The 25,576-nt window shown below is 38.1% G+C and overlaps 1 protein-coding gene and 1 long non-coding RNA gene across 2 annotated transcripts; one reads left to right on the plus strand and one right to left on the minus strand.

The window, feature by feature from the left end:
- Nucleotides 1-2,693: 2,693 nt before the first annotated feature.
- LOC110016895 lies at nucleotides 2,694-3,699 on the plus strand. The gene is made up of 2 exons (XR_002292198.2): nucleotides 2,694-3,235; nucleotides 3,384-3,699. It is a non-coding gene; the product is annotated as an uncharacterized LOC110016895 (long non-coding RNA).
- An 11,676-nt stretch (nucleotides 3,700-15,375) lies between these two features.
- LOC111949024 (zonadhesin-like) lies at nucleotides 15,376-24,278 on the minus strand. The gene is made up of 25 exons (XM_023964794.1): nucleotides 24,176-24,278; nucleotides 23,609-23,750; nucleotides 23,463-23,515; nucleotides 23,320-23,391; nucleotides 22,979-23,208; nucleotides 22,801-22,882; nucleotides 22,287-22,663; nucleotides 21,297-21,864; nucleotides 21,033-21,226; nucleotides 20,573-20,962; nucleotides 20,171-20,457; nucleotides 19,761-20,020; nucleotides 19,569-19,622; nucleotides 18,769-18,906; nucleotides 18,435-18,691; nucleotides 18,264-18,348; nucleotides 18,104-18,163; nucleotides 17,850-17,981; nucleotides 17,511-17,767; nucleotides 17,346-17,430; nucleotides 17,142-17,273; nucleotides 16,940-17,068; nucleotides 16,562-16,818; nucleotides 16,405-16,480; nucleotides 15,376-16,295 (listed from the first exon to the last, which is right to left on the minus strand). The coding sequence occupies exons 1-25, from the start codon at nucleotides 24,255-24,257 to the stop codon at nucleotides 15,943-15,945; spliced, it is 4,752 nt and encodes a 1,583-aa protein (XP_023820562.1). The 5' UTR covers nucleotides 24,258-24,278; the 3' UTR covers nucleotides 15,376-15,942.
- Between the last annotated feature and the right edge of the window lie 1,298 nt (nucleotides 24,279-25,576).

Raw genomic sequence — 25,576 nt, forward strand, 5'->3', positions numbered from 1 at the left:
ATATGTTTTTTAGTGATATCTCTAAATAAACTAGAATTAACTAAAATAAACTTTTTTTTACTCATAATTTCAGTTGACTTTAACAACTTTATCCTAAAGTGTATAATTCTAGTCCTATTTAATTGGTCCAGAAATAAAGATTGGTAACCTGTTGTAGCACTTAAAATAGGATGTTTTGGAAAAATTAAGAATAACAAGTACAAAAAGTATAAGCATATATGTTTGTTTATACATGGGCCATCTTTACAGATAAAACTTTCCAAAAAACAATACACGCATATTTAAGATGTATTATTTCTAATTATAAGATAACTATACCTAAATATGTCTTAAAAGAGTAGGATATAACAACTTATTAAAAAAAAATTCTACCAAGACAAATTCTGGTTCTATTGGTAGATTTTTTTCACTAGTAAAAGAGAAAAACATCTTGAATTCTATGAATATATATTTAACTTGTTTTGAGAAGGACATTTTTCCAGTGTAGTAATTTTTATTTATTTATGACACTATAAGTCTATTCCTTACAAAACAAAACAACTGAGTTAAAATGGGAATGTCAAATTAAATTTGGATGTGTCTTATTGTGTTTTTGTGTTTGGGATTTTGGATTTTTTGCACATTTACCGAATTGTAGGGAAACTTGCCTTAAACCTAACAAATTGAGAAAAAGTGGTTTTATTTTATTTTAACAGAAAGGAGTTGAAAAATGATTTCTTGATTTTGTACAAAATTTTAAACAAAAATAAACATGAAGTAAACAAATTCAAACTTTTCAAAATTCAAAAACCTCTTTGTAAATAACATAAACATTAGCACTTTCACACCATTTTAATGGGATTTAAAACAATGAACGGTTACACAGAAAAAATGCGTATGTGTAGAAGAAGTTATGGTAAAGAAAAGAAAAACCATGACTGCACTGAAGGTATTAAACATTTAATAATTTGTTCATTCATTCACACATGTTTTTGCACACACTCTGGCAGCACTAAATCATCTATATGTCCTTTTTCATAAATGGTCCGCTTTAGACATATTCCAGCTCTCTGGTGACTCCTTCACACCCCTTAATGACTAAAGCAGAGCTGCTGTAAATTACAGGAGTCCAGCGGCTCACAGACACACTGGAACATCAGTCACTGACACGGCTGCACAAACCTCAGATGGCTTTGGGTGCTGGATGCCAAACAGACACAAAAGTACATATCCCCCACTGGGTGAATTGTGTTTATTTTTTTTCCAAGTCTTCCCAAATCTACGCAAAACACCAGTACATAGTTACCATTCTTTGTGCCTTGGCTGACGAAGGTTTAAGGATCAAGGTTGCAGCTGTCCATGCCATTCACAATAAAAGTCGGAGGCGTTTCTGGGTTGTAATGCGCTTCTTGTTGTTTGTTTGCATTTTTTTCGGATTAGGTTGTTTGCTGAGCACCATTTTCTTACTTCAACAAACAAATTATTTTTTTATAAGTTCGCGGCTGGTAAGACGGAATGAGTGAAAAAGCCAAAGGGCTTGCTATAGAACAAAGTGTCAGTCAAGCAGCAACACACTGGAGACAACTTAACCTCTGACCCCGACACTCTTTGAAATGAGTAGACTACTTGACCGGAGCTGACAACAATCCAAATGTCTTTGCAGCTTCCAACTTCCAAATTGAAAGTGAAGGGAAGAGTACAAAGAAAATAGACAGAAAAGGGACTTTTCGATGGATAGAAGAGAAAGAAAGTTAGAAAGGGGGGCACACAGGGTCAGAATGGTCTTTTAGCAATCAGACTTATTGCATTTAGCAATAAAAATCCTTCACTGAAAACTATTTAATAATTGCAAATATCTTAAATGTCGGCTAATAAGACTTTATCCTTTCCAAGCTTTTCTCAAAATCAGCCCAGTTGAGAGATTTTTTGTCTCATTGAAAGCTAGGATGTAGAAACAAAGAAATTATTATTATTATAATGAGTCCAAATGCTCTTGCTTCACACTTTTGACTATAGAAAAACTTAAATCAAGACACCCCCCTTCCAAAAAAACAACAACAAATTGTATGATTTAAGAAATGTTCAGAGATCTGAAGAAATTATTTTAGAAACAAAAATGTAGATTTATGTTCTAACAATAAAGACTAGTTCTAGATTTTATGAGGATTTATAAAGATCGACCAACTTGCACCAAGATCATATTCTCATTATGTTCACATTTTGTCCTAAAATGAGTCATTTCTTCTTGTTACACTAGTTTTTTGTCACTGTAATTGAATTGAACTACAGAAAAACTAAAAAGATACAGATCATTTTCTTGGAACAAAACAAAACTTTATTGGGCTGTATAAATTCAAAGCTATCTATCTAACAGTTAGCTTTTTTAGCTTATTTTTCCATTCTTGAAGGTTTTCGTGGAACTCAGTTTTCTGTAGTTTCTAGAGTCTGACATAAGATTTCTTGTAAAGTGAAAATGACATGCTACATGAAAAAAATATAAGTCAACTACTTTCTAGTGATTTTCTTCTTAAGATCAGTCTTGTTTTCCTATTTTTAGGCTACCCATCTTTGTATTGTTGTAAAAGTTTTCACCGTTCTCAAAACTAGGTCATGATTGTGCTTCTCTAATGTTTTGTCTGTTACAGAAAAGGGAAGGACAGGATTTTATCGCTGAAATGCCCCTTATCAAGCCTTGCAAAGAGGGAGTGGGTAGCTTGCAGCATACCTTTCCTAAAGTGGTGAGTGCTTGCTTTTCATGCAGAGCCAACACTAGTTGTCTAGTCGCCTTGGCTTCTTATTTTTTCCCCACCCATCTGTTTTTTCAGCTCAATTTTGTGACTGATTTTAATATGAAGATCATGAACCGGACACTCCTATTTTTTCTTCTTGCCAGATGCCAGCAGATTCTCAAGGATACAGATTTCAACACAAGTCACCACCAAATAAACCGGACAATTTCCAAGACCACAGTGAGTTCTCTGTCCAACAGCACTCCAGTTTTCTCCACTACTACCTCCAGAGCAACCTATGACAATGCTTACTTCTACATCGTGTTCGTGATGGTCTTCTACTCCGTCCTCGCCCTGACACTTTTCAAGTGCTTTGCAGGCAGTGATGAAGCAAAGAAGGATCCTCATGAGGAGTTCACAGGCTCTGGGCAGACATCAACACAAACTTTCAATGCAGGCCACATGGCAGAAAAGTTTTACTTTGAAGAGGAGAGCAGCCTCTGAGCTGCAGGAGAAAGGGGAGGAGGGTAAGGATCCGTATGGGGGATGTTTTGACAGTCACCAAGCCAGAAAAATGTCAGTGCAGCTTACTTAGACAAGACCTGCTAGTGATTTTGCAAACCTGCTGTAAGTTTATTCCTTCCACCCCTCCCTCCACTCCCATTTGACAATCAGAAATCTCCTGCGAGCGGGCCAGCTGACAGGCAGAAGGAGATGAGGTCCTCTGATGTTCTGAGAGAAGGGTGGAAACGAGAAGTGTGGGTCAATGGCAGGCCGGAATCTCCCCCTGTGAGGCCCAATCAGGATCAATAACTGCGGGGCCCTCGACATGCACACACCACAGGGAACCAGGGATACCTCTGCAGGCTGACAGAGTGGACAACACAGACTCTTGTGTGTCTGACTGCACGGTTTCTAATAAGGGCATGTAGGCATGCTCCGACCTGCTGTTTAACCACCAAATTGGAAATAAAAATGCATAATAAGTTCATAATTGTATTTTTTTCATGTATTAAAAGATAGACAATTAGGAAAGAACATATTTGAACTCATGTAACCTTCTTGTAAACAGTGATAAATCATGCATTTCTGTCACTTTACATTAACCAGCGTGTTTCTGAATAAACCAAAAAGACATGTCAGTCTCAAATTGGCTCTAATTAGAGCCAAAGCTCCATGCAATAGTCAGGACTGAGCAGCATTCCTTTGCCATTACATTGTAACTGATATTTGGCCAGTCGCCATGCAGCTACAGGCCGCTTCAACCTCTCATTGACCCTGTATGATCCAAGTTTGCAAAGCTGTGGTGAAACATGAGCCCAGGACTCCCTCTGCAAAATTAACTTCTATTGCACAGCAGGACATTGTAAGGAGGATAGCACTGGGAATGCACACATCTTGTTTTTGCCTTTTAAACCTAACTTTGGATGGAGAGGGAAGGCGTTTCAGACTATAAGAATGGAGGCTGGTCAGGTGATGGACCACACCTCTTGCATAGGCACAGCCTCATACAAATAGAAGAAGAGAAAAATAATAAGTTTTTCTGTCGTAAAACCTAAACCTTAGGGGTTAAAGGTGGGTCTGGGCTCACAATACTGGTTTAATTTGAACTATTTGCTCCTGCCGGTCCCTAAGGCCGTGTGGGGCTGTTTCCCCTTCATCTTAATTAAATTTTCATCTCATCCTCCTTCTGTGAGCTGCTGGGGTCACTACATGTACCATACCATGCCAAACACTTTACATTTGTATTTGGAGCAAGCCTGACAACGTTAAACCTCTATGGACTTTTCCCTTCTCACAGTCAATCCTGTAGCCAAACTGTTGATCCAATTGGCAGAAATGCAGGATTAATCATTTCATTTCTCTGGTGGGTTTCACATATCTGATACTGAGAATGTAACTCTAGCTCTACAGTGAGAAAAAGACTAGGCAAATATAACTGAAAATGTTTACGTTTGAGTTATTATTCAGATGAAAACATGTACAAATGTGTCTATTTTCTATATCCACTTTTAAAAACATTTACAAATTTAAAAAATGGTGAGAAACCTATCAAGGTGAAATTATATTAACACATATTTGAACTACCTAAGGAACTTTAATTTTATCCTCAAAAACAAAACCTTGGATGTGCTGCCCCCTTGTGGTCAAAACTTGGAGTTAAGTGATTTGTCCAGAACATCCAGAAGGTTTGAGCCAAAACTGAGTCAGTGCATTTTCACGATCATAGCTTCGAAGTAATTCATGCCTGAAAATTATCTTTAGAAGAGGTGTAGTTGAAGCAAAAGACTCCTACGGGAGATGGTTTGGTCCTCATGCGGCTTAATAAAAAAACGGACTATTCCAATAATTATTTTAATAAATGTCAAAGAAATAGTTTTAGTTCCAGGTTGTGATCTAGAGTTCTTTTTTCGAAGTGTTCAAGTAGAAAAAAACAAAACAAAAACAATCACTGACCATGGAAAATAATGCCAATATTAAAAATGCAGCCAACCAAGATTTCATTCATGAAAGGAATTTAATAGAATCATGTAGTTAAAAAACACACACAATGGACATCTAGCTGCTATACTGCAACAGCTGATAAACAAATTTACATATGTATTAAAAAAAATAACAGGTTGGTAGCAGAAGTCATTGTAAAAACCCAGCAGCAAGCCCATTACACTCTTTTTACGAGTTAACAATTATACTTAATTTAGATTCAGAGGACTGCAATAGAAATTACCTACAACTATTTAACAGCAGGAAGTGCGTTTTGTGTTTATACTGAACGTTGCTGAGCTACAAATCAGCTATGTGGTAACTCTTTCAGCAGTATTTGTTCTGCAAGTTCCATTCAACATGGATGATCGAAAACAAAGTTATGCAAAATAAAGAAAACAAAAAGTAAAATGTTTTAATTGACAAATAGAATGCATTTATTTTTTTACAATTTACAATTTAATTTCCTGCCAAAATATGCTGAACCGCTTAATTCCAAGCTTGGAGCTCTGGTATTTTTCTTCATCTGCTTGCAGTTTGCTGTAAATTGCATGCACTGATTTAGGCTTTCAGGGCTTTAACCCTTTTAAAACTTTTTGAATGTTAAAAATGTTTTCAGGTCCAGCCAATCTGGTTTTTCGTGCTACTTTAATGTAGTCACTGTTGTTGTTTTTATCTGTAAAGCATTTTTGCATTTTCTTATTTCCTTATAATCTTTAATGCTCACCTGGTGAGTGAACTCTTTTGTGAACTGAATGTTAGAGGTTATATTTGCTTATTAAAATTATTCAAAAATGGGGAAAATATTTGTCTGTGGATTGTTGTAACCCATTGAATCATTTATGAAGTCATAAATTACTAAATACACTGGATTGCTACTTTTTGGTTAATTTTAGCATAAAACCAGCCGAACAACTACTTATGAAGATTTTCTTTGATCAACATCTGCAGCACTGCTTCTCACACATAAAAGACGAGCAGCCTTATATTTATTATTATTATTTGATTGATCTTTTTCTTTCTACAAATTGTTATTGTATTCTATTATTGTCTTTTTTAAAAATTTGATAAAACTGTATAGTTCCAGTGTTATGTCCTCAGTTTTGACGTTCCTGCAGCTCTCCTCGTTATCCAACGATCCAATAAAAATTCCACATTCCAAAAGTAAAAGGGAAAAATCTTTAATTCCTTTTCTGCAGGTTGAAAAATGAACAATAATCCACAGTGAACTTAAGGAAAAAAACTGAACAAATATAAAGAAAATATGTAAATTAACGAGAAGAACTTAGCGAGGTCAAAAAACTGTTTGACTCCATTCCAAAATTGAGACTGACATGCATCTGCTGCGTGACCACCAGTGAACCCAAGAGTGAAACCCCGGCTCCCCCTAGTAGCTGTAAACAGAATAACACACTGAATGCAAAATGGTCATCTCTGGCATTAAGGCTTCTACAAAAACTCAATAAAAAGAAATTGAAAAATAAATACATAAAAAATAAATGAAGAGCAGCCTGGTCCAAAAGTTCAAGAGTCCAAGTTTCTCTTTAGTGGTATATTCTTTTTATTTACCCTTTGAGTTTGGGTTTGACCATGTTAACACACAAATGTCATATTGTACATTAACAAATCCAACATTAAATCAAAGAAAAAGCTTCAGTCTTTTCAGAGAGCCATCCACAGCGCTTTTACTATACAGTTGCGCCCTCCACTGGCTGAACCGAATATAGCTCCTCAGATGAATTTGATGCTTCTGATTGAGAAAGTGCAGCCCTCACAGTTTTGCTGCATCAGGATCTGAAACAGAAACTATAAGGACATGCAGCAATTATTCACTCTCCAAACAATACTGATTTTGATAGTGCAGGTCATTCTGCTGAGATTGTTTACATTTGACAGTGCCTCAGAAATCTCATCTTCCTCTTGGACATCAGGGGATAATAAAAGAGATGCTTTAAAGTGAAGTGTTACTGTTTGAAAAACCAAATAAAGCAGACAAGTCAATTAGATGGAAATCACAGTGGAAAACTGCTGGATATTTGATGTACCTTTTTCTGAACTGCTGGTCAGTTGGATAATTTTGCTGGGACTGCTCACTGTTGGTGAAGATAAGGTAGTACCTGGATCTGGAGCACCAACGTCAGACATCATTTTTCTTCCTGAACCAACCACATTTATTTTACAAGTTTACATTTTCATGTGCGGCCCAATCAAAATGCACTTTCTACATTTTTCCAAAAATACTAAAATTATTATTATTATATTAGCAAATGTATTTAGTCGTGACAAAAAAAAATTATAAAATAAAAAAAACATCATTCCATTCCTAGTTTGGGTGAAAATTAGACTTTCTTTGAATAAATATGTCTATTTAATTATTAAAATTAAAACAGCATATAATTCTCTTTCTCTACAAATAATTAGTTGACATTTTTCAACTGCTTACCGGAAAATCAACTGTTATGGTGCTTTCAATTGTTTTCTCTTAAAATGTTGACTGGCTTGCTGAGGCGTTTGAGTGAAACATTTCCCATTTGGCTCCAACTTTGAAGCAATTATTAAATTCCAGATGTTACTTTGAAGGCTTCTTTGTTTCACTGCTGAATGCTTCTTTGAATACAAAGTTTGTTGTCACCTGAGCAGGATGAGTCAACTTTATTTAAAAAGAAAAAAAAATATCTTTGTTATTACTCTGTGTGGGAGGAACGCTAGGGAAGATAAATCATTTGAAACAAAAATATTTTTTCCAATGAGAGTTGATCATCAAGCAAAAAATGGTTTGGTTACACAGCTTGATTTAATGGAAAGGTCTGTTTTTCTTTTAGGTATAGATTATCGGGCTAGTGGTGAAGAGTCTGCCATTAGATTTGGAAATTGTGGGTCCAAGTATGCGGTGGAGTCAAACCAAAGTCTAAAATCCAGACCCCCTTTTTTACAGTAAGTATTACAAGGTTAGATTGGGGTGTTAAACCACCAGTTAAGATCTTACTGCTCATCTAGGGGATGTTCAAATAAGGATAGCTATTTTAACTGAGCAGTGTGTGATATTGTTGGAACTTGCAATTTAACTTAAGGTACTGATAAAGGACCATCTCTGTGTTGTTTGGGCACAAAAGGACTAACCTGGTGGTGCAAACGTTGATGTTTGGTCATCAAAAGCTGTAGCAGGGTGGGTGGCTTGTGCCATACCAGTTGCAGAAGACACATGTGAAGCCAACCCTGCACAGTCACAGTATGCTTTGGAGGGCTTACAGTCTTAGGGTCTGTGGCTGAAAAGACCATTAAGGAGACCACCTTTATTTCTGTTTTCTGCATGAATGATAAACAAATTTTGATCTTGCTTTCATTTTTTTATTTATTTAATTTTTGAACTTATTTTATGTGGCTAAAAATTATTATTGCTGATGTGAAAGGGGTTCTAACATGAATTAACGTGATTCATATGCTAAAGAAATAAAAGTGGGTTAATTTTTTTTAGAGCTAGATACTGCAGTGAGATGAAAGTTGCATTATGCAGATGAGCAGTTCTAGCATTGCCTCCACAAAGATAGGGGAAAAAATTCCATAATTCTGTTGAAGATTCTCATTCAATTCAGACATTTCTTGATCCCAAAACACTGACTTTATCAAAAGTAAATATGTTTTCTAACTACATCCATCCAATATGAAATACCGTTTGATTCCATTTAGAGTCATGGATGCTGCAGGGAACAGACAGGATACACTAACCCTTAGCCTGATCAGGTCACCAGTCTATCAGCAAGACAACAAACCTGGAGCTTTGATTTGTGCCAGCTTTTTTTGGCCTTTGACACGGCTTTTTACTGTGTCCTGACAGAATCCTCATTCCTTCTGCCTATTTCTAACCATTTTTACTTCAACAGAAGCAATGGTGTACAGAAGAACACATGAAAGTTTTCAGTCCAACAAAACATGTACATTAGAACAAGAGATAGGCTCAAAATTAATCTTCTTTGTCATGTTTTCCAGAGTTTCTAACATAAACATTAAGTCAGGTTGAAGAGATTTGGCTAGAAGTAGACACATCTTGCTATCCAGCCGCCTCTGTTAAACACATGATATCTGGATTGTAAAATGCTGTAACATTTTGGATTAAAAAGCACTTGCTGAGATCTGAACGTGCTTTGACAGATCTGAAAGTTTAGCACCCCCCCCTTACATTTGGCTTACATTTGACACTTGCTTTACTGGATCACATTTTATTATACTTATTTCCTTGCTATGACAAAGTTAAGTTACTCTGCATGTTACAAAACAACACACAAATACTACAACTTTCTAATGAATGGAGTCTCAACCTACTCTGGGTGTCAAAATGCACCCTGGACCCTTTAAATATTTAACATCAGATTGAGAACATGAAGTTGGGTGGAGGAATTAAACGGGGCCAAGATGAACACCCTACCTTTTATTACCCTTGTATGGGGATTATAGGGGGCTGAGGTTAGACCTAGTCCCAATATTGACCCATTTCCTTATCTGCTTGGGAAGTGTCTGACGGGGCGAGGAAGGAGGAAGTCGGTAGGACAATGATCGGTCAGAAATTTGGGGAGGTAAAGAAGGTCCACCGCCCCGGTTTACAGTAATGTTGAGGGGGATTTGATAAAGATAAAAATCCTTGCTTTTGCCTCAAAGTTTCTTCTTAAATCTGTTTTGGGGTGGGGGCAGATGCAGCAGCTTTTCTGGGTTTCTTTTGGGATTTGTTTTGTCTTCTATTGGCGCACACTGTTGCAGGACAACATAAAAGAACAGACAACACATGAACAACTTGATTAGATTTGGAACATTTTTGAGCTGTGGGAGGAGGCTGGATGGAAAAACCACAAATGAAGTGCAAGCTCCATACATACAGGAGCTAGGTCAGTTTCAAACCAGAACATTCGTGCTCTAAAAGGACAGTACCAACCACCATCTAGCCTAGAATTGTGAACTCAAAACATCGTTCTTCCCCTCTTACGTTGCTTGCAGACTGATGTGTAGTCCGGACAGCAGACCTGTAATTTCACACACCCCTCATCACAGAAGCACCTTCTGGCACAGGTCGAGTCCACACTAGAGCACCACAGCTTTGGTGGACCAGCACAACTTACAACATTCATCAAGACCCTCTAATTTAAGGTTATTGTGTCACAGAAAATCCCAATTAGGGTGTCATGATTAGTTAGCTGACCAGTATTGGAAAATTTAGTGGGCACTTTTCAGAGATAACAGAGCGAAGATAGTTTAACAGGGAAATAAATGGGAACAGACTCATCTGGATGCAGAAAACCTAAAGGCAGCCAGGTGTTGTGAATATTACCTGTTCGTCTTGTAATTATAGCTGCCCCATGAGCTTAAACAAAAACAATGCCCAATGGTAGGTTAATAGTTTAGAATAAAATGAAAGCTACCATTTTTCAAATATATTTTTTTCTGATGCAAAGGTGTTAGGCTAAAATCTACTCCTTAAACTTGTACAGGTTATTGATTGCATGTCGGTTCGAAAACCTCCGACTGTTGTGGCATATTAGCCAAGGGATTGACATAATTTCATCTGATGTGACAAGGTCTAAGGTTTCTGTCCTTAAAATAGTTTCATTTTTAAACACATTTTTAGGGCATTTAATGAAAACTGTTTTCAGAAATGTAAAAACCAGCAACAATGCGCACATGAAACTAAAGCGGGTCAGTGAAAATGTGACAGTTTAGACCCATCTGATACAAGAACCGTGAGCCTCAGGAATATGGGCTTTGCTGGGCTTGACTCATTGTACTGGTGTATGTTCACAAAGATTTTCTTTATTCATGGTTTTTGCCTTTGAAGAGGCTGTGTACACCAGGACAAACAGCAATTGTACTTTTGTCCTACTGTGTGTCAAGTACACAACCAGTTACAACTTTAAATAATTTTTGGCATCAAAGTTTTGGTAATATTTTCCTACAAGTAAAAACTTTTTTCTGGATTCAACTTTTCTTAGACAGTCTGACCTTTCAACAAAACATTTGTATATTAGTTAATATTTTTTAGTTTATGAATTGTATTCATCTGTGTTCTAAAATAAAATACAAGTTCTCAAAACCCAACTTTGAAAGGTTTATTTCTTAAACCCTTGATAGAATTTCTTTCCAATTATATTAAAAAAAAAAATCCAGATGATTTAGTAAATATGACAATAGCACATCAAAGATAATTTTAGGTCTCTTGCTAATCGACTCGCAAGAGTCTCAATTGGCGTTAAGGGGTTCAGTTTTATCAAGTTATGGATTACCTAGTGTTAAACTGTAAACCTTGAAACACTTTTTAGAGTCTTGGCTAAAAATGTGCTTCTTTTGATGTTTTAAAGACCTACAAGTCATGCCAGACTATTTTTCACAACTCTAAAAACAGTTTTCACATTGAAATGTTCAGACACTGTATAAGGAAAACTGTTTAAGACAGTTTAAAATACAATACGCATTTTACTCATAGAACAGCACAAACAGGAGAAAGATGCTTTGCACAAACCCATCCACGACAGAGTTGCTGCTTCAGATTGTTTTAGCGACATGCAGATATACTCAGGCAAGAATCACCCCATTGTTTGCATGAACACCAACTACATATCACTTTGCAGAAGTATTTTGTCTGGCTAAACAAGGAATTCTATTCCAGTGTAAACATTTGAGTGCTGATGTAGCCAAAGACTATAATCCAGTCTACATAAACGTTTAAACATTGAAGGCTTTTTAAAACATGCACAGAAGCACAAAACCAAACCAGTTTTTAAAAAAAATAAAATATCCCTTTGATTATCTTGTTACCCTTTACTGCCCAAATTTAAAAGTTTGTATTAAAAATATAAAAGTCAAAGAGCACACCATAACCAGGCTTTAGTGTAATGTACCAGTAATCTTTTTGAATCCAAACTGAATTGAAAAGTTCCCCGTCAAGTTACATATGAGTATTTCACTGTAGTTTTGTTATGGATTAACTACTTATCAAATTTATTTTAAAATGAAAGTCTACATAACAAGTAGCTTTAACTGAACAGAAATGTCTTTACTGAAAAGAAATTGCTATCCCAGAGTGATCTACAGAAAATGGCTGGAAAAAATAAAATAAAAACTGAAGTTGATGCTGATTTCTTTCAATTTTATTGCCATTTCAACAACATGCATTTGTTAGTCACAGTACATTTACAAACAAAAAAAAAATCTTCGTACACAAGATCCAACTATACAAGTTCTCAGTTGTTGGAACAATTTGACAGTTACTCAAGCTAGCACAAATTAGTTTGAGGAACTTTAAAGACAAAGACTTTAAACCCCTGTTGGAAAAGAAAAACCCATGGGTTTAATGCAAATCTTACTGTGACATTAACAGGAAGTGAAAACTGGCAGAAAAGCCTTACCAGCTATGCTTCACAACTAAGATTCCAGCACGAGATTTAGTTATCAGAACAAGCATTTTGTAAACAGTCATGAAACTCCTGGCAAGAAATGTGATACATGCTGCATTTTATCCTAAATCCGACACTCTCCAGCTTTCACCAAACTCGTCAATGCTTTTTGCTGTAGACCCATCCGGCTTTACCTTGTCATTCCATTTTCGGCCATCAAAGTTTCCACACAGCCCCTCAACCTTTTTTCGGTATATGGTTGGCAAAATAATTTCTGAAAAGAATTTAATAGATTAGTGTAAGAAACACAAATATTTAATAATAAAAACAAAATACCTGTTTTGCAGTGTCCATTAAATTCCACTGAAAGGCCAAAGTCTGTCTTTAAGTAGACTCGAGAAGAACGCTCCTGGATTGTGAGACCACTTGTTGGTGATACAGGAGTTTTAGCCCCATTTCCATCCACCTGCAAATAGAAAGGGAATTTCAGTGCAAAGTTAGAAAAAAAAAAAAAAAAAAACATTTATAAAGCCAGTACTTAATCTTCCAACATTCTGTTGACAATTAGCTTTTGTTTGACAAGATTTCGAAACCTCATACTTACAAGTATCTGTCGATTTTTCTTCAGCTCCACAGTGTGATTGTACACTTGAATTTTGACCTGTTGCATCTTCTGAAGCTCAGAGTCATCGTCACTACTGCTGTCTTCTTCACTACCATCATCTTCGTCACTTTGACTATCAATAGTGCATGCATTTATCATCTCAATATAGATCTGTGGAATGTTTTTAGGCAGGTTTTTTGTCCTAACAAGCACATAAGAGCGTTTCCCCTCAAACCCATGCTTCATTCCATCAAATGTCCTGTACTCAGGATCTCCCTGAATGGTGCACTCACTAAAACCTATTTGAAAGGGAGAAAAAAAAACAAGTTAGAAACTTCCAATTAAGTTCAGTTATACAGAAAGTTCTATACAACACCTGTAGACTGGCAGAAATAGCCCATTTCATTTGGAAGGCAAACCGCATCCTCACATTCCTCATCATCACAAACCACTTTCCCAGTACCATCCTCCTCTTCACATTCACATTTCTGACTGCAGTGATTGGTATACCACACTTCATTGAACTAGAGAAATATCAGATTAGAGATCAATGATTTGATCTTTCAGAGAGAGTCATGTTTTTGGTACGGTTTTGAAAACTTACATTGTGTCTGAAGCCATTTGTGTCCTGACATCCACACTTTTGTACAGGAACACAACTCCTTTCATTCTGTACAAAACCATCATTACAGACACATCCTGAGGTGCATTTCTTTTCCTTGCAGCCTGGTGAGCCATTGAGATGTGTGCAAGTTGGATTACATGGAGGGATGCAAGTAGTGTAATGACTGTTCTTTGCACAAGTTGGTGCTAGAGGGAAAAAAAAAGATTAGTTGACAAATTACATCCAATTATAACATGGCCAATGTAAATTTAGAAAAGAAAGCTTCACATTACCTTTTGAGATTTGTTGGGTGGTTTTACTTTGAGGTCTAAACATGGTTTGAAGTTGAGGTTTAGGTGTAGTGTTTGCTGGTAGATGTGGGGTCACAGTTTCATTAACCTTTGCAGTTACTGGTTTAAACACAGCAGCAGCTGGTGTTGTAGAGTGTAGCTGTGGGGTGGTTTCATTACTGTGCACGACTGGAAGTTGTGGCCTGGTTGTAGTTTCAGTTGAGAACGTCTGTGCAGGTATTGCAGTATGCTCCTGAGAAACTGTATTGCTCTTTGCAGTCACAGGTTTTGGCTCAGTGATCAGCGGTGAAGTTGTAGATTGTGGTTTTGTCATTGAGAACTGTGGGACAGTTGTTGCAGTTTGTGGCCTTGTGGTCCCAGGTTGTAGTTTGCCTGTAAATGGAGATTGAACACTTGTGGATTCTGGTTTTGCTGTAGACAGCTGTGGTGCTGCTGTTGCAGACTGTGGCCCAGATCTGGTTTGAGGTTGGGTTCCAACAGTAGATTTTGGTTTGGGAGTTGTAAACTGTTGCGGGGCCTCTGTAGTTTGCGATTTAGAGCTGGTTGGAGATTTGGTTCCAATGGTTGATTTTAATACAACAGGATGCTGAGTAGTCACCATCCCATTGCCTTGTGTGGGTAGAGGTTGTGGAACAGTTGCATTTTTAAGTTGAGTTGCAGTTGTGAATTCTGGCCGAGTTGCTGTAGGATTGAGAAGTTTTGGACTAGCCGTGGTTCCCATAACAGTTGAAGAGTCCGGTGTAGAAGTTGTATGAATATTTGAGTTTTCTGTTGCACTTCCCTTTGTAAATACAGATTTTGGTCTAGCTGTGGTCTGAGGAAGAGTGCCAATTGTGGAACCAGATGCAGAAGTTGTAAGTTGCTGTGGGCCCATTGTTGCATTATTCCCAGTTGTTACAGTTAACTTTCCAGCTGTAATTTTAGGAAGATTTGTAGCTTCTGGTGCAGCAGTTGAAGGGAATTGGGGACCAGCTGGTGTATTGCTACGATTGGTCAGAGGTTGTTTAACTGATATGTGAGGTGTAGATTCTGGCATAGCAGTTGTAGGTTGCAGTGGAATTGCCGTTGGACTACCCCCTGTGGTCACAGTCTGTGGAACAGTTCTTGTTGCAACTTCTGGTGCAGCAGTTGAAGGAAATTGGGGACCAGCTGGTGTATTGCTACGATTGGTCAGAGGTTGTTTAACTGATATGTGAGGTGTAGATTCTGGCATAGCAGTTGTAGGTTGAAGTGGAATTGCCGTTGGACTACCCCCTGTGGTCACAGTCTGTGGAACAGTTCTTGTTGCAACTTCTGGTGCAGCAGTTGAAGGCAATTGGGGACCAGCTGGTGTATTGCTACGATTGGTCAGAGGTTGTTTAACTGATATGTGAGGTGTAGATTCTGGCATGGCAGTTGTAGGTTGCAGTGGAATTGCTGTTGGATTATCCCCTGTGGTCACAGTCTGTGGAACAGTTCTTGTTGAAACTTCTGGTGCAGCAGTTGAAGGCAATTGGGGACCAGCTGGTGTATTGCTACGATTGGTCAGAGGTTGTTTAACTGATATGTGAGGTGTAGATTCTGGCATGGCAGTTGTAGGTTGCAGTGGAATTGCTGTTGGATTATCCCCTGTGGTCACAGTCTGTGGAACAGTTCTTGTTGAAACTTCTGGTGCAGCAGTTGAAGGCAATTGGGGACCAGCTGGTGTATTGCTACGATTGGTCAGAGGTTGTTTAACTGATATGTGAGGTGTAGATTCAGGCGTAGCAGTTGTAGGTTGCAGTGGATTACCCCCTGTGGTCACAGTTCTTGTTGCAACTTCTGGTGCTACAGTTGAAGGTGCTTGTGGGGCTGCTGTTACATTGCTATGGTAAGTCTAGTTTTTTAGAACATTGGTTTTGGGTGTAGATTCAGGTGTAGGCGTTGAAAGTTGCTGTTGGGCTATTGTTGCATTGCCCTTTGTGGTTAAAGGTTGTTTAACAGTAGTTTCAGGTCTATACTTTGGTTCAGTGGCAGGTTGATGTGGGACTGTTGTTTCATTACACCTTGATGTTGGAGGTTGCCTCTGTGCAACTTGTGGTCTTGGCGTTACTTGTAGCTGTGTTTGCTGAAGTTGGTATTGATGGGTTGCAGTTTTGGATGTTCCAAGCATCACAGCAGAATTTTGGAGTGTTTTTGAAGTAGCCATTTTTGGTATCCCAGCAATGCTTCCTTGAGATGGCCCAGAACCTTTGACATGAACAAAGTGTACAATTACTGCATCAAGTCCAAAAGATTTGAATACAATTAAATTTTTGACATGCTACAGTTGGGCATTACCCAGATTTCATGACATTACCTGCACAGAATCCTCTATGGAGTGAGATGTCATCAATAGCCACTGACTGATCTGAACCTCTCCCTTCAAAGATCACCTATGGGGGTGCATTTTAATATTCAGCCTTTTATTTGCGGACTGGTTACTTGGCTTAAATCTGAAAATCATAACTACTCACCTGAAATGTTCCGGTTGTTACAAAGTTCACTTGAGCTAGATTCCATACAATGCCTTGTCCCTCCCTCTTCCTCCATAATGAATCAGTGTTTCCATCGTTGAGCAAGTATACGTCAAGGCCAACTTCCCCTGCTGAATCGTCCATGAGGTACCAGAATTGCAAACAATGAGGTCCAGCGGCAGAACATTCAGAACTAATAAGACGAGCCGTTTCTCCAAACGGCACACTCTTTGCTTCAATGTAAATGTAGTGGCCACCTGGTTGAAGACAAGAGCATTTACCATTTAGGTTTTGTTTTACAGTTCATATTCACACAATTTCTCAGTTATGCATTACTGCAGAAAGGCTTTAGCTATAACTAAAAATTAATTCAGTTACCTTGTTTTGAGTTAGAGGAAGCAGAGATGGTACTTTGTGTGGGGCCACTGTGCCTTTTCCAATCAAACACGTCAAGCTGTTGAGTCCACTGGCATAAATCTTCTTCAAAGTTACAGTTCATCTGACATCCTAGTAAAGCATTTTAATTGCAGAATTAAATTTGAAGTAGTTTATGCTGAAATACCTTCAGTGGTATCATTACCATCAGCTGGCTGTGTGATCACTTCCTTTGTAGGAGATTTGTTTATTGGAGAAAGAGTTTGTGGAGGGGCACTCTGTAGATCTGCTGGATTAAAGTATCTTGAAGGAAGGACCTCATTCGCCATCCTCACATCTGTAATAAAATATGATTGAAGTTTTTCCTTAAACATTTAAATGAGGGGAAAAATATATCTTAAGTCATTACCAGAGCATGGAAGGTGAAGAAGCTTCATTTCATCTATTGCCACAACAGACTGATCATTGGATTCCCTTTGCCCTTTAATGAGTATCTGAAACAAATAGCACTTAGTACATAAATGGGGCAAGGGAAAAGCAGAAGGAGGCATCTTCAGATAAGTCTGAACAGTACCTGGAACATTGTTGTTGCATAGAAGTCCACCAGAGCCAAGTGCCACACATTGCCTTGGTCATGTCTTTTCCACCATACAATCTCAGTTGCTTGGTTCTGAAGCAAATAAACATCAAGGCCCATATGATCACTTGGGCCATGCATGTGGTACCAAAACTGTAGGCAGTGAGGACCAATGGCAGAACACTCTGGACTAATAAGGCGAGCTGTATTGCCTTGTACCATGCCTTTAGCCTCAATGCAGAGATAACTTCCACCTACAGAAAAGAGATTAAGGATTAAATTCACTTTGATGTGATTTAAAAAAAAAAAAAAAAAGTAAAAAAATCCTTCCATTACCATTTGTGGGGCCAGAAGTGCTGTCGGAAATCGGAGTTGGTGTGTAACTGTTCCATATCCAGTCAAGAGCATCTGTGGCCATCTTATTCCAACTACATAGACTGCCATCAAAGCTACAGTTGACACTGCAGACTAAACAAAGACATAATCTTAAAATTCAATTTCTTTGAAGTTTCTGATTTTTTTACTTTTTAATAATTTAGCTTCATTTAGAAGCTACCCAACTGATTGAAGTTTTACTTTAACATGCTTACCTGGAGATGGTATAATTTCTGTAGTTTGAACAGTTTCATCTGTAAACCTTGAGACAACTTCTAAAATAAAGCAAGTTTGAAACAGTTTTAGTAAAAATATAAATAAAAATAAACCCCTCTTATACTCCTTTTGGTTGCCGTGTTTAGAGAGGTTGTTCACCTGAGCAAGTGCCAAGACTGGTAGAGATGTCATCCAGTGCCACATCCGACTGATCAGAAGCGCCTCTCACACCTTCAATAATGATCTGAAAGAGGGGAAAAAAACAACAAACTAGTTAAACTTAAGGGCACAGGTTTCTTCAAGAATTTGATTTCTTGTAGTTAACCTTACTTGAAAAGAACCAGAAACCCTGAGATCAACACTTGCCAGATGCCATTTTGGGCCCTGGTTGTTAACCACAGACCAAAGCTTGACAGCTTTGTTGTCTTTGAGCAGGAAGATGTTAAGGGTCATACCAACAGCGGAGCCATACAAGTAGTACCAAAAATGCAAGCAGAGGGGACCACTATAGGAGCACAACGAGCTCTGCAAACTTGCAGAGTTGCCGTGGGAGACCCCATTACTCTCAAGGTGCAAGTAGAAGCCATCTGCAAGAAGAGTTTAAATTGTTTTGTTATGGAATATTTAAAAAACAAAAACTGCAGACAGTTTTCCTCATATTTACCTCCAGAAGTATGATCTTGGTTTGGCCCAGTTAGATTTGAAGGCGTTGGGCCAGAATATCTGGTCCAGTCACAACTGTCCTTAATTACTTGCTCCCATCCACAAAGATTTTCATCAAAGTTACAATCCATAGGACAGACTAAGAAAATAAAAAATAAAAAACAATTTACTGTAGGTATAAATGCTCAAAGTTGCCCATACCCTGGGTGGGCACTGGTCTGTCAGTTTATATTGGGCCAAACAAAATTCTCCAAATTTTCCCCTCATCCAATTCTAGACAAGGTTTTATTTTGGGGAAGTACCAGATATTCTCCAGTCAACTTCCTGACTCGTTTTGCATGTCAAGACGTTCGTCTCGGTCACACATCTTTCCTACATTCAGCTACCTTCTTTCATTGTCCGCTGTAGCTGGTAAAATTTATGGCTAAATTATAACCCAGACTAGTAAAGTCAACTACAAATGTCCTGAGTGTCTATAGACAGGGCAAGTATGCAGGTGGGGAGACCAAAGAGGTTGCAATTTCAAATTAAAAGAAAGCTACATTTCAGAAATATGTATTCATTGTGACAAGTTATTCCCAGTCAAGTCTGCTCTGTAAAACAACGGGCTCTTAAGGTACTGCTGGTAAAGTTTCATAGAGTGGATTAGTTTAGAGCTTATTTAAATGCCAGTTGTCCTTTAATTTTGACCTTAAGGGCCAGTCTGAAAATACTGTGACAGGAAAACTATAGCGGGGAGAAAATAAATAAAACCTACAATCAATGACACTGAAGTAGAGAGGAATCCTAAAGTAATCTTACAAGTCTGTTCTGGACTTGAAGGTGAAGGGGTCGATGTTGGAAGTAGGCGTTGCGCTGTAAATAAAGTTTGACAACATTGAGCATAGATTTTTGTTCAAGAAGATTTGAATTTTGAAGTCAATTTAAAGAGCAAAGTTTAAAGAAAAAAAAAAATCAAAGTTTAGCATCTCAGCAGCTGAGCTCCTGACTTACCACAGGCTGTTCCAGGCTCCCAGTTTGGAAGAGTCACTCCTGCAATCTGGCATGCTGATTCATAAGACTTCAGAGAGTCACATAGTGTGTGCTGATCACCACTGGTGGCACAGTAGTCATAAACACAACTATTGAGGTAGATACTTGGATGGACATGCTCCTGGCAAGCAGAAAATTCATCCTTAAACAGCATGGAACACTCCATGTTGGCAATGGTCTCACTGTCACATTGTCTGGGGTAAGTTTCCTCCGTAATGCACCTAAGGAACATTTACATTTTATTCTCTAACAAATGTTGAATTTGTCAAATGCAAATATTCAATGTAAGCAATTAAGATTTCCTTTTGCTGGTCAAAACACAAGTTTCAGAAGCAAGTAGAGGTCTGTTTTTGGAGGATTAAACTACTCACTCATTTTGCACTCTCCAACTGTTTCCAAATTCAGATGTCTCATTGGCAACATGCTCCCCTGGCATGTAGTAGTCATCACCTTGGAACCCAGAGTAAGTTCCACACAGTCCACAGAGATTATACTTGTATTGCTCATCCACCTGCAGGAATAGTCTGCCCTGTCCATCAAGAATGACTTTTAAGCCGAAGGATGCCTTCAAGATTATGTAATTTTCCTCTGCATAGATCCACACTGCTCCATATGTACCGCTGACAGAGTGTGGAAGTCTGATAAGGTTCTCATGTACCTGGAGAGAAAATGCTTTAGTTGTAGATCGTTGACAAAGCATTGTTATCACTTATTCTGCATTTGTGGCAGCCACCAGTACTACAATGGTAAACTAAGGAAACCTCTTTACTTACGTAGACTTCTCCACTTTGAGTCAAGGTACACCTCAGATCATCAACTTCAAGAGAGGCACTGTTAAGTTTTGACCTGGTGACGTTTTGAAGGGGAGGATGCATATTGTGTCCAATAACTGTAAAGTTCAATGATTGTGCATCACCGCATGATGTGGTCAGTATGTAACTGCAGCCCCCTTGAAAGTTGTAGGCCAAGTTGTCAAAGGTGATGTAATGGAGATCCCCATACACACTGCATGTAGCTGGTTTAAAAGGGAAGCAGCCTCTGACTCCGTCCATTTCTTTACATACTTTGTTGTTGGAACACTGCAGCTTTGTGCATTCCAGGAGGTCATTACCCATGCATTGGCATTGTTGAATGCAGTCATCCCTCACAAACTGCTCTCCTTTCTGGCAGACATGGGAAAAAAAAAAGGTTAACAAATTAAGACATCTAAATTTTCCACATCTGCCTTCTTACCTCATAGTATTTTCCATCATATAGGCATCCACAGTCTTCTGCTGTTATGCACTTATTCCTGCCAAGTTTGAATCCAGCATCACACTCGCACCTTTGCTCACAGCTTCCACAGCTAGTTTTGTTCTGACTGAAGCATGCCTTTGGACAGCCATCAGCACAGGCATTGTAGTGGCTGTTATTGCCACACATCAGAGCTGGAAGGAAAAATTTTTTTATCGACACTGCAATTTCATCTTTTCCATAATCTAGAATCGCAGCACTTACGACAAAACATTGAGTTCCTCCACATGGGCAGAGCAGCTCCAGCATCCTGGCAAACACTGGCATAGAGCTGTAATGTCTTACACAGCTCTGCTTGATCACCATGAGCAGAGCACATGTCTGAGACACAGGCCTTGAAATAGCTCTCGACTTTAACAACGGATGTACAGTTGGCAAAAGGCCCACTACCAGAGAGAAGTAGTCCACAGTACATTTCACTGGCATATTCTTCCTCATCCAGTGGGTCACACTTTGGAGACACCAAAGCACTTTTACAGGAAGTGCTAGTTGTCTCAGTTTGCCAACTCTCAGCTAAAGCCGTGACATTTTCTGCCATTGTACCATTAGCCATGAGAAAGTCATCTCTGTGGATATGGTTGAAGTTGCCACACAATCCACACACTTCATTAGAGAAGTTTGACGGCAGGATAACACTGATTGCTCCAGCATGGTCATAGGAAACAGACAGACCAAAACCTGCTTCCAGTAGTGTTGCAGCAGAGTTGCTTTGGATTTGAACATCAATACTAGTGTTGATGCTGAAGGGAAGGCTCTTCCAGACACCATTCACCTAAACACACAAATCAGGGTTGCTTACCGTAAATTTACTGCAGAAATTATGATTATGGTGCAAACACATCTGGGAGAGTCACAAGCTGATTCAGTCTTTAAGCACATTCACTAGAGTGAGCTGATGTATGACCCAACTTTAAGTAGGCTAAAATGATAAATGCAGATTGAGAAGGATTTTATTTACTGCAGTATGGTTTAAGGGAGCCATCTTTATCAATTTTCCCCATTGTGGGATCAATGCAGTCCCATTTTCTTCAAAAGGTACAATACTACACCAGACAAGGTTCTAAGAATGTGAACCGTTAGTCAAATTATACTGCAAACCTGACAACAAATTTGGTATAAGGCTAAACAAAGCAACTAAGGTGTAATTTAAATTTAGTTACTGTACATTACTTATTAAAACAAATAAAGACTCACCACAACTTTGTCTCTTTGCTTTTCTATCAGAGACACCATGATGTTCCCTAAAGTCATAGTAATCCCTTTGACCATGGTTATTGATGAATTGCCACCCTGCTCATTAACCACCTCAACACTGAACTTTTCCATGACTTCCGTGCAAGACTTTGTCAGCACATAGCTGCAGGGAGCCATGGACTGGAACTGAACGCCATCAAAGGTGCTGTACTCCGTGTGATCCCGGATGGTGCAAATCCCTGATGTGGAAAACTTATTGGAACCACAGATTTGGTCTTTTGGGCAGTTTGATGGAAAGCACAAGAGCATGCCAACTGAACACAGGCAACGAGTAGCGTCATCAGGCCAGAAGTCTGTGTCCGAGTCACACTGGTTTCCTGTGAGAAAGAGTTATGAAATCTCAAAACTGTCAAGCAAAATTGAAGGTGTACACAATGATTACCTCAATTTAAATTTTATGTCAACCTTTCATTTTGTAACCTAATGAAACAAACCTTTAAACAAAGATACTTACCGCATGAACCTTTTTTCACCCCTATTTGTCTTAAAGTAGTTTGATCCTGTAGAGCGACTGGTTGGATGGCTTCAAATAAAACCTAAGAGATTGAGCCATTGAATACTTTGAGCCAAAGTGATGGGAAAAAAAAAATATATATATATATATAAAATAATTTCATAAGATTAAAGTTTACCTGGGTGTCTTGTTCAGTGACATTCAAGTTCAGCAAAATTTGTCTCCATGCATTTCTACGCAGGACAGGAGAGACCCAGATTTTCTCCAAACTACTATTACTTTTAAGCTGAACTGTAACCTCAGACCCAGTAGCTGCAACTGGAACCAGGAACCAGAACTCCAAACAAGCCTTTCCCTCAATGCCCAGTAAAGGACTTTCCAAAATATTCACCATAGCACCCGTTAGAGCTGAAAGAGATAGACCTCAGTTATATGAACAAACTCTTTAGTGTTTCACTACACACATCACATATTAACGATAATTTAGTATTTAAGCAAAGAAAATGGAAGTTTCTGTACCAGATTTCTGGCTTTTTGTCCAGTCACAAACCACAGCCCCATGGCTTTTGTCAAAGCACTGAGTAACATAATCTACAGAGAAAACAAGACTAGTGTGACACATTTTGTTTCAAGTCTACCCTTTTCTTTAAGTGAGACAGTACCTGAAGTTGCCTGCAATCCTGGTAAAGTGACTGATGAAAAGTCTTTTTCAGCTCTAAAAGATCAGATTTATCATCACATCTTTACTCAAAAAACCATGGGTAGTATATAAAACAAACCAATATTTTAAAGTTAAAAAAGTTCAGACCTGCTCCAAATCCCCATTTGCATTAGGAGTAAAGCAACTATGAGCAGCAAGTCCATGTTTGTGCATCCAAGGATGGTCAGCCAACTATTGCCAGTAATGATGTTGAATCCAGCTTTTGAGATGAAGGCACAATAATATGGTCCTGTGGAAAGACAGTTTAACTTTCAACTACCAATGCACAACTAAACAGGCTTAAGGTATTCTCAGAAATGCAGGTTAGAGGCACTTATTCTCCCAAACCAGATAACCTCAGTGGGAGGAGGACAAGGAGAGAAAAAAAAAAGCCCAAGTTATAAAAAGGGCTGGACTCTATGTGGGGCAGGTGACATTGTAAAGTAAACAGTTTCAGTCACTGAGTTAAAAGGCTTACTTCATAATAGAGATCACTTAATACTTGTACAACTTGATTGCTGTACATTCTAATATGGGGGTGGGGGGTGTCAAACAAGAAAACAAGCACCATGAAGAAAAAAAGAAAGACAATCGAATATACTTCAAAATTGATAGTACTGTGTTCTCAACTTGTTAGAATAACTGCTGGTGATGGAGGTACACTTCAAAACTCACCCCTACAAAGACGGGCTCCGTAGGTTAGCTTTGCAACATGAGCACGTCTGATTTTAATAGATGCTGCCTCACCAGGCTTCATTCATGCCTAATGACAAACTTGATCATTCATTTAAAACAGGTGAGCTGGAGGAAAAAAATATGTCACAAGTTCTGCCTGAAAGAAAAAATACAGACACTTCTTCAACAAATATTGATTTATTGGTATGATTTGTGCAAATTATTTTGATTTGACTATTTTTCTATTTGGGCTAAATGTGTACACTAAAGGATTCAAACAAAAGCTTTAAGGAGACACTGCAGACAGATTAAAAGTGTAGTTTACAGCAAAAATTCAATTGGTAGGCCTATATCCTATGTTCAACCTGAAAAACTGACATTTTAAAATTTTCTGAATGATAGACGGGCAAGTCTTTCATTTTTCTCCTGGAACTGAGATCTGTGATTTCATAGAAAGACATACCCAAGACACCACCCATGGTGAGTCAGCTTGTCCAATGCGTAGTGTAGAAAAGCGACACAAGTCACGTCTACCATGTGACCTGGAGATGTTGTAAAAACCAGCTTCAGCTTTTGTTTGCTAAAGAACATTAAGTATGGGTTAGTCAGATAGCATGCCACAGAACAAGAACAGTTATTGAAAAAGAGATAAGAAAAAGGCACTTTGTGGGTAGTGCTGTTTGAACACTTTAATGTGACATTCCTGAAGAATGTATCAGTAGAGTAGGTGGTCCAAACCATGAAGACTCCTTTGTAATTCTCCAAGTTTATTTACTGAATGGGTAACAGTATTGTTGATAGAGTAATATTTTCTTAGCACCAAAGTCTAACTTTTAGAGCTAATTTCCAATCCTAGTCCCTTACATTCCAAGAAAAATAAAACAAAACAATAAAAAAACTTTAAGAATATATAAAGTATTACTGACTACATGAAGAACCCATCTGCTAATCTGTTACTTTAAATTTGCTTTTCCATGATAAGAAAAGCAAATTTACCAATTTAATGTTTAATCACTGTAAGCATACAAATGTCTTCCTGAGGACTTTTTCAAATGTTTTTTAAACTATTAAAGTATCTTCACATTTACTTACAGTAGAAAAAACTGGAAACCTTTCAAAGCTGTAAAGTTGACAAGATTATACAAGAAACCCCCATCAATAACTTAAATCTTTGGTCATGTGGAATAGGACAATATCACATATTTGGAAATCTGCTAGTCTACATTGACATATTGTAGAAAAAAGAAATCACAACTGGTAAATTTGACTCCACAGGAAGTTGCAAAAAAACAAGAATAAGTATTAAGAATCTGGGGCTCTAAGGGTCACAGTACACTGCAGATGATCCATGACAAATGAAACCATGTTTGCTATTAATACCTTGTTTGGTTGTGTGGCTGT

The sequence above is a fragment of the Oryzias latipes genome, chromosome 17, assembly GCF_002234675.1.
Source record: "Oryzias latipes chromosome 17, ASM223467v1".
NCBI lineage: Eukaryota > Metazoa > Chordata > Actinopteri > Beloniformes > Adrianichthyidae > Oryzias > Oryzias latipes.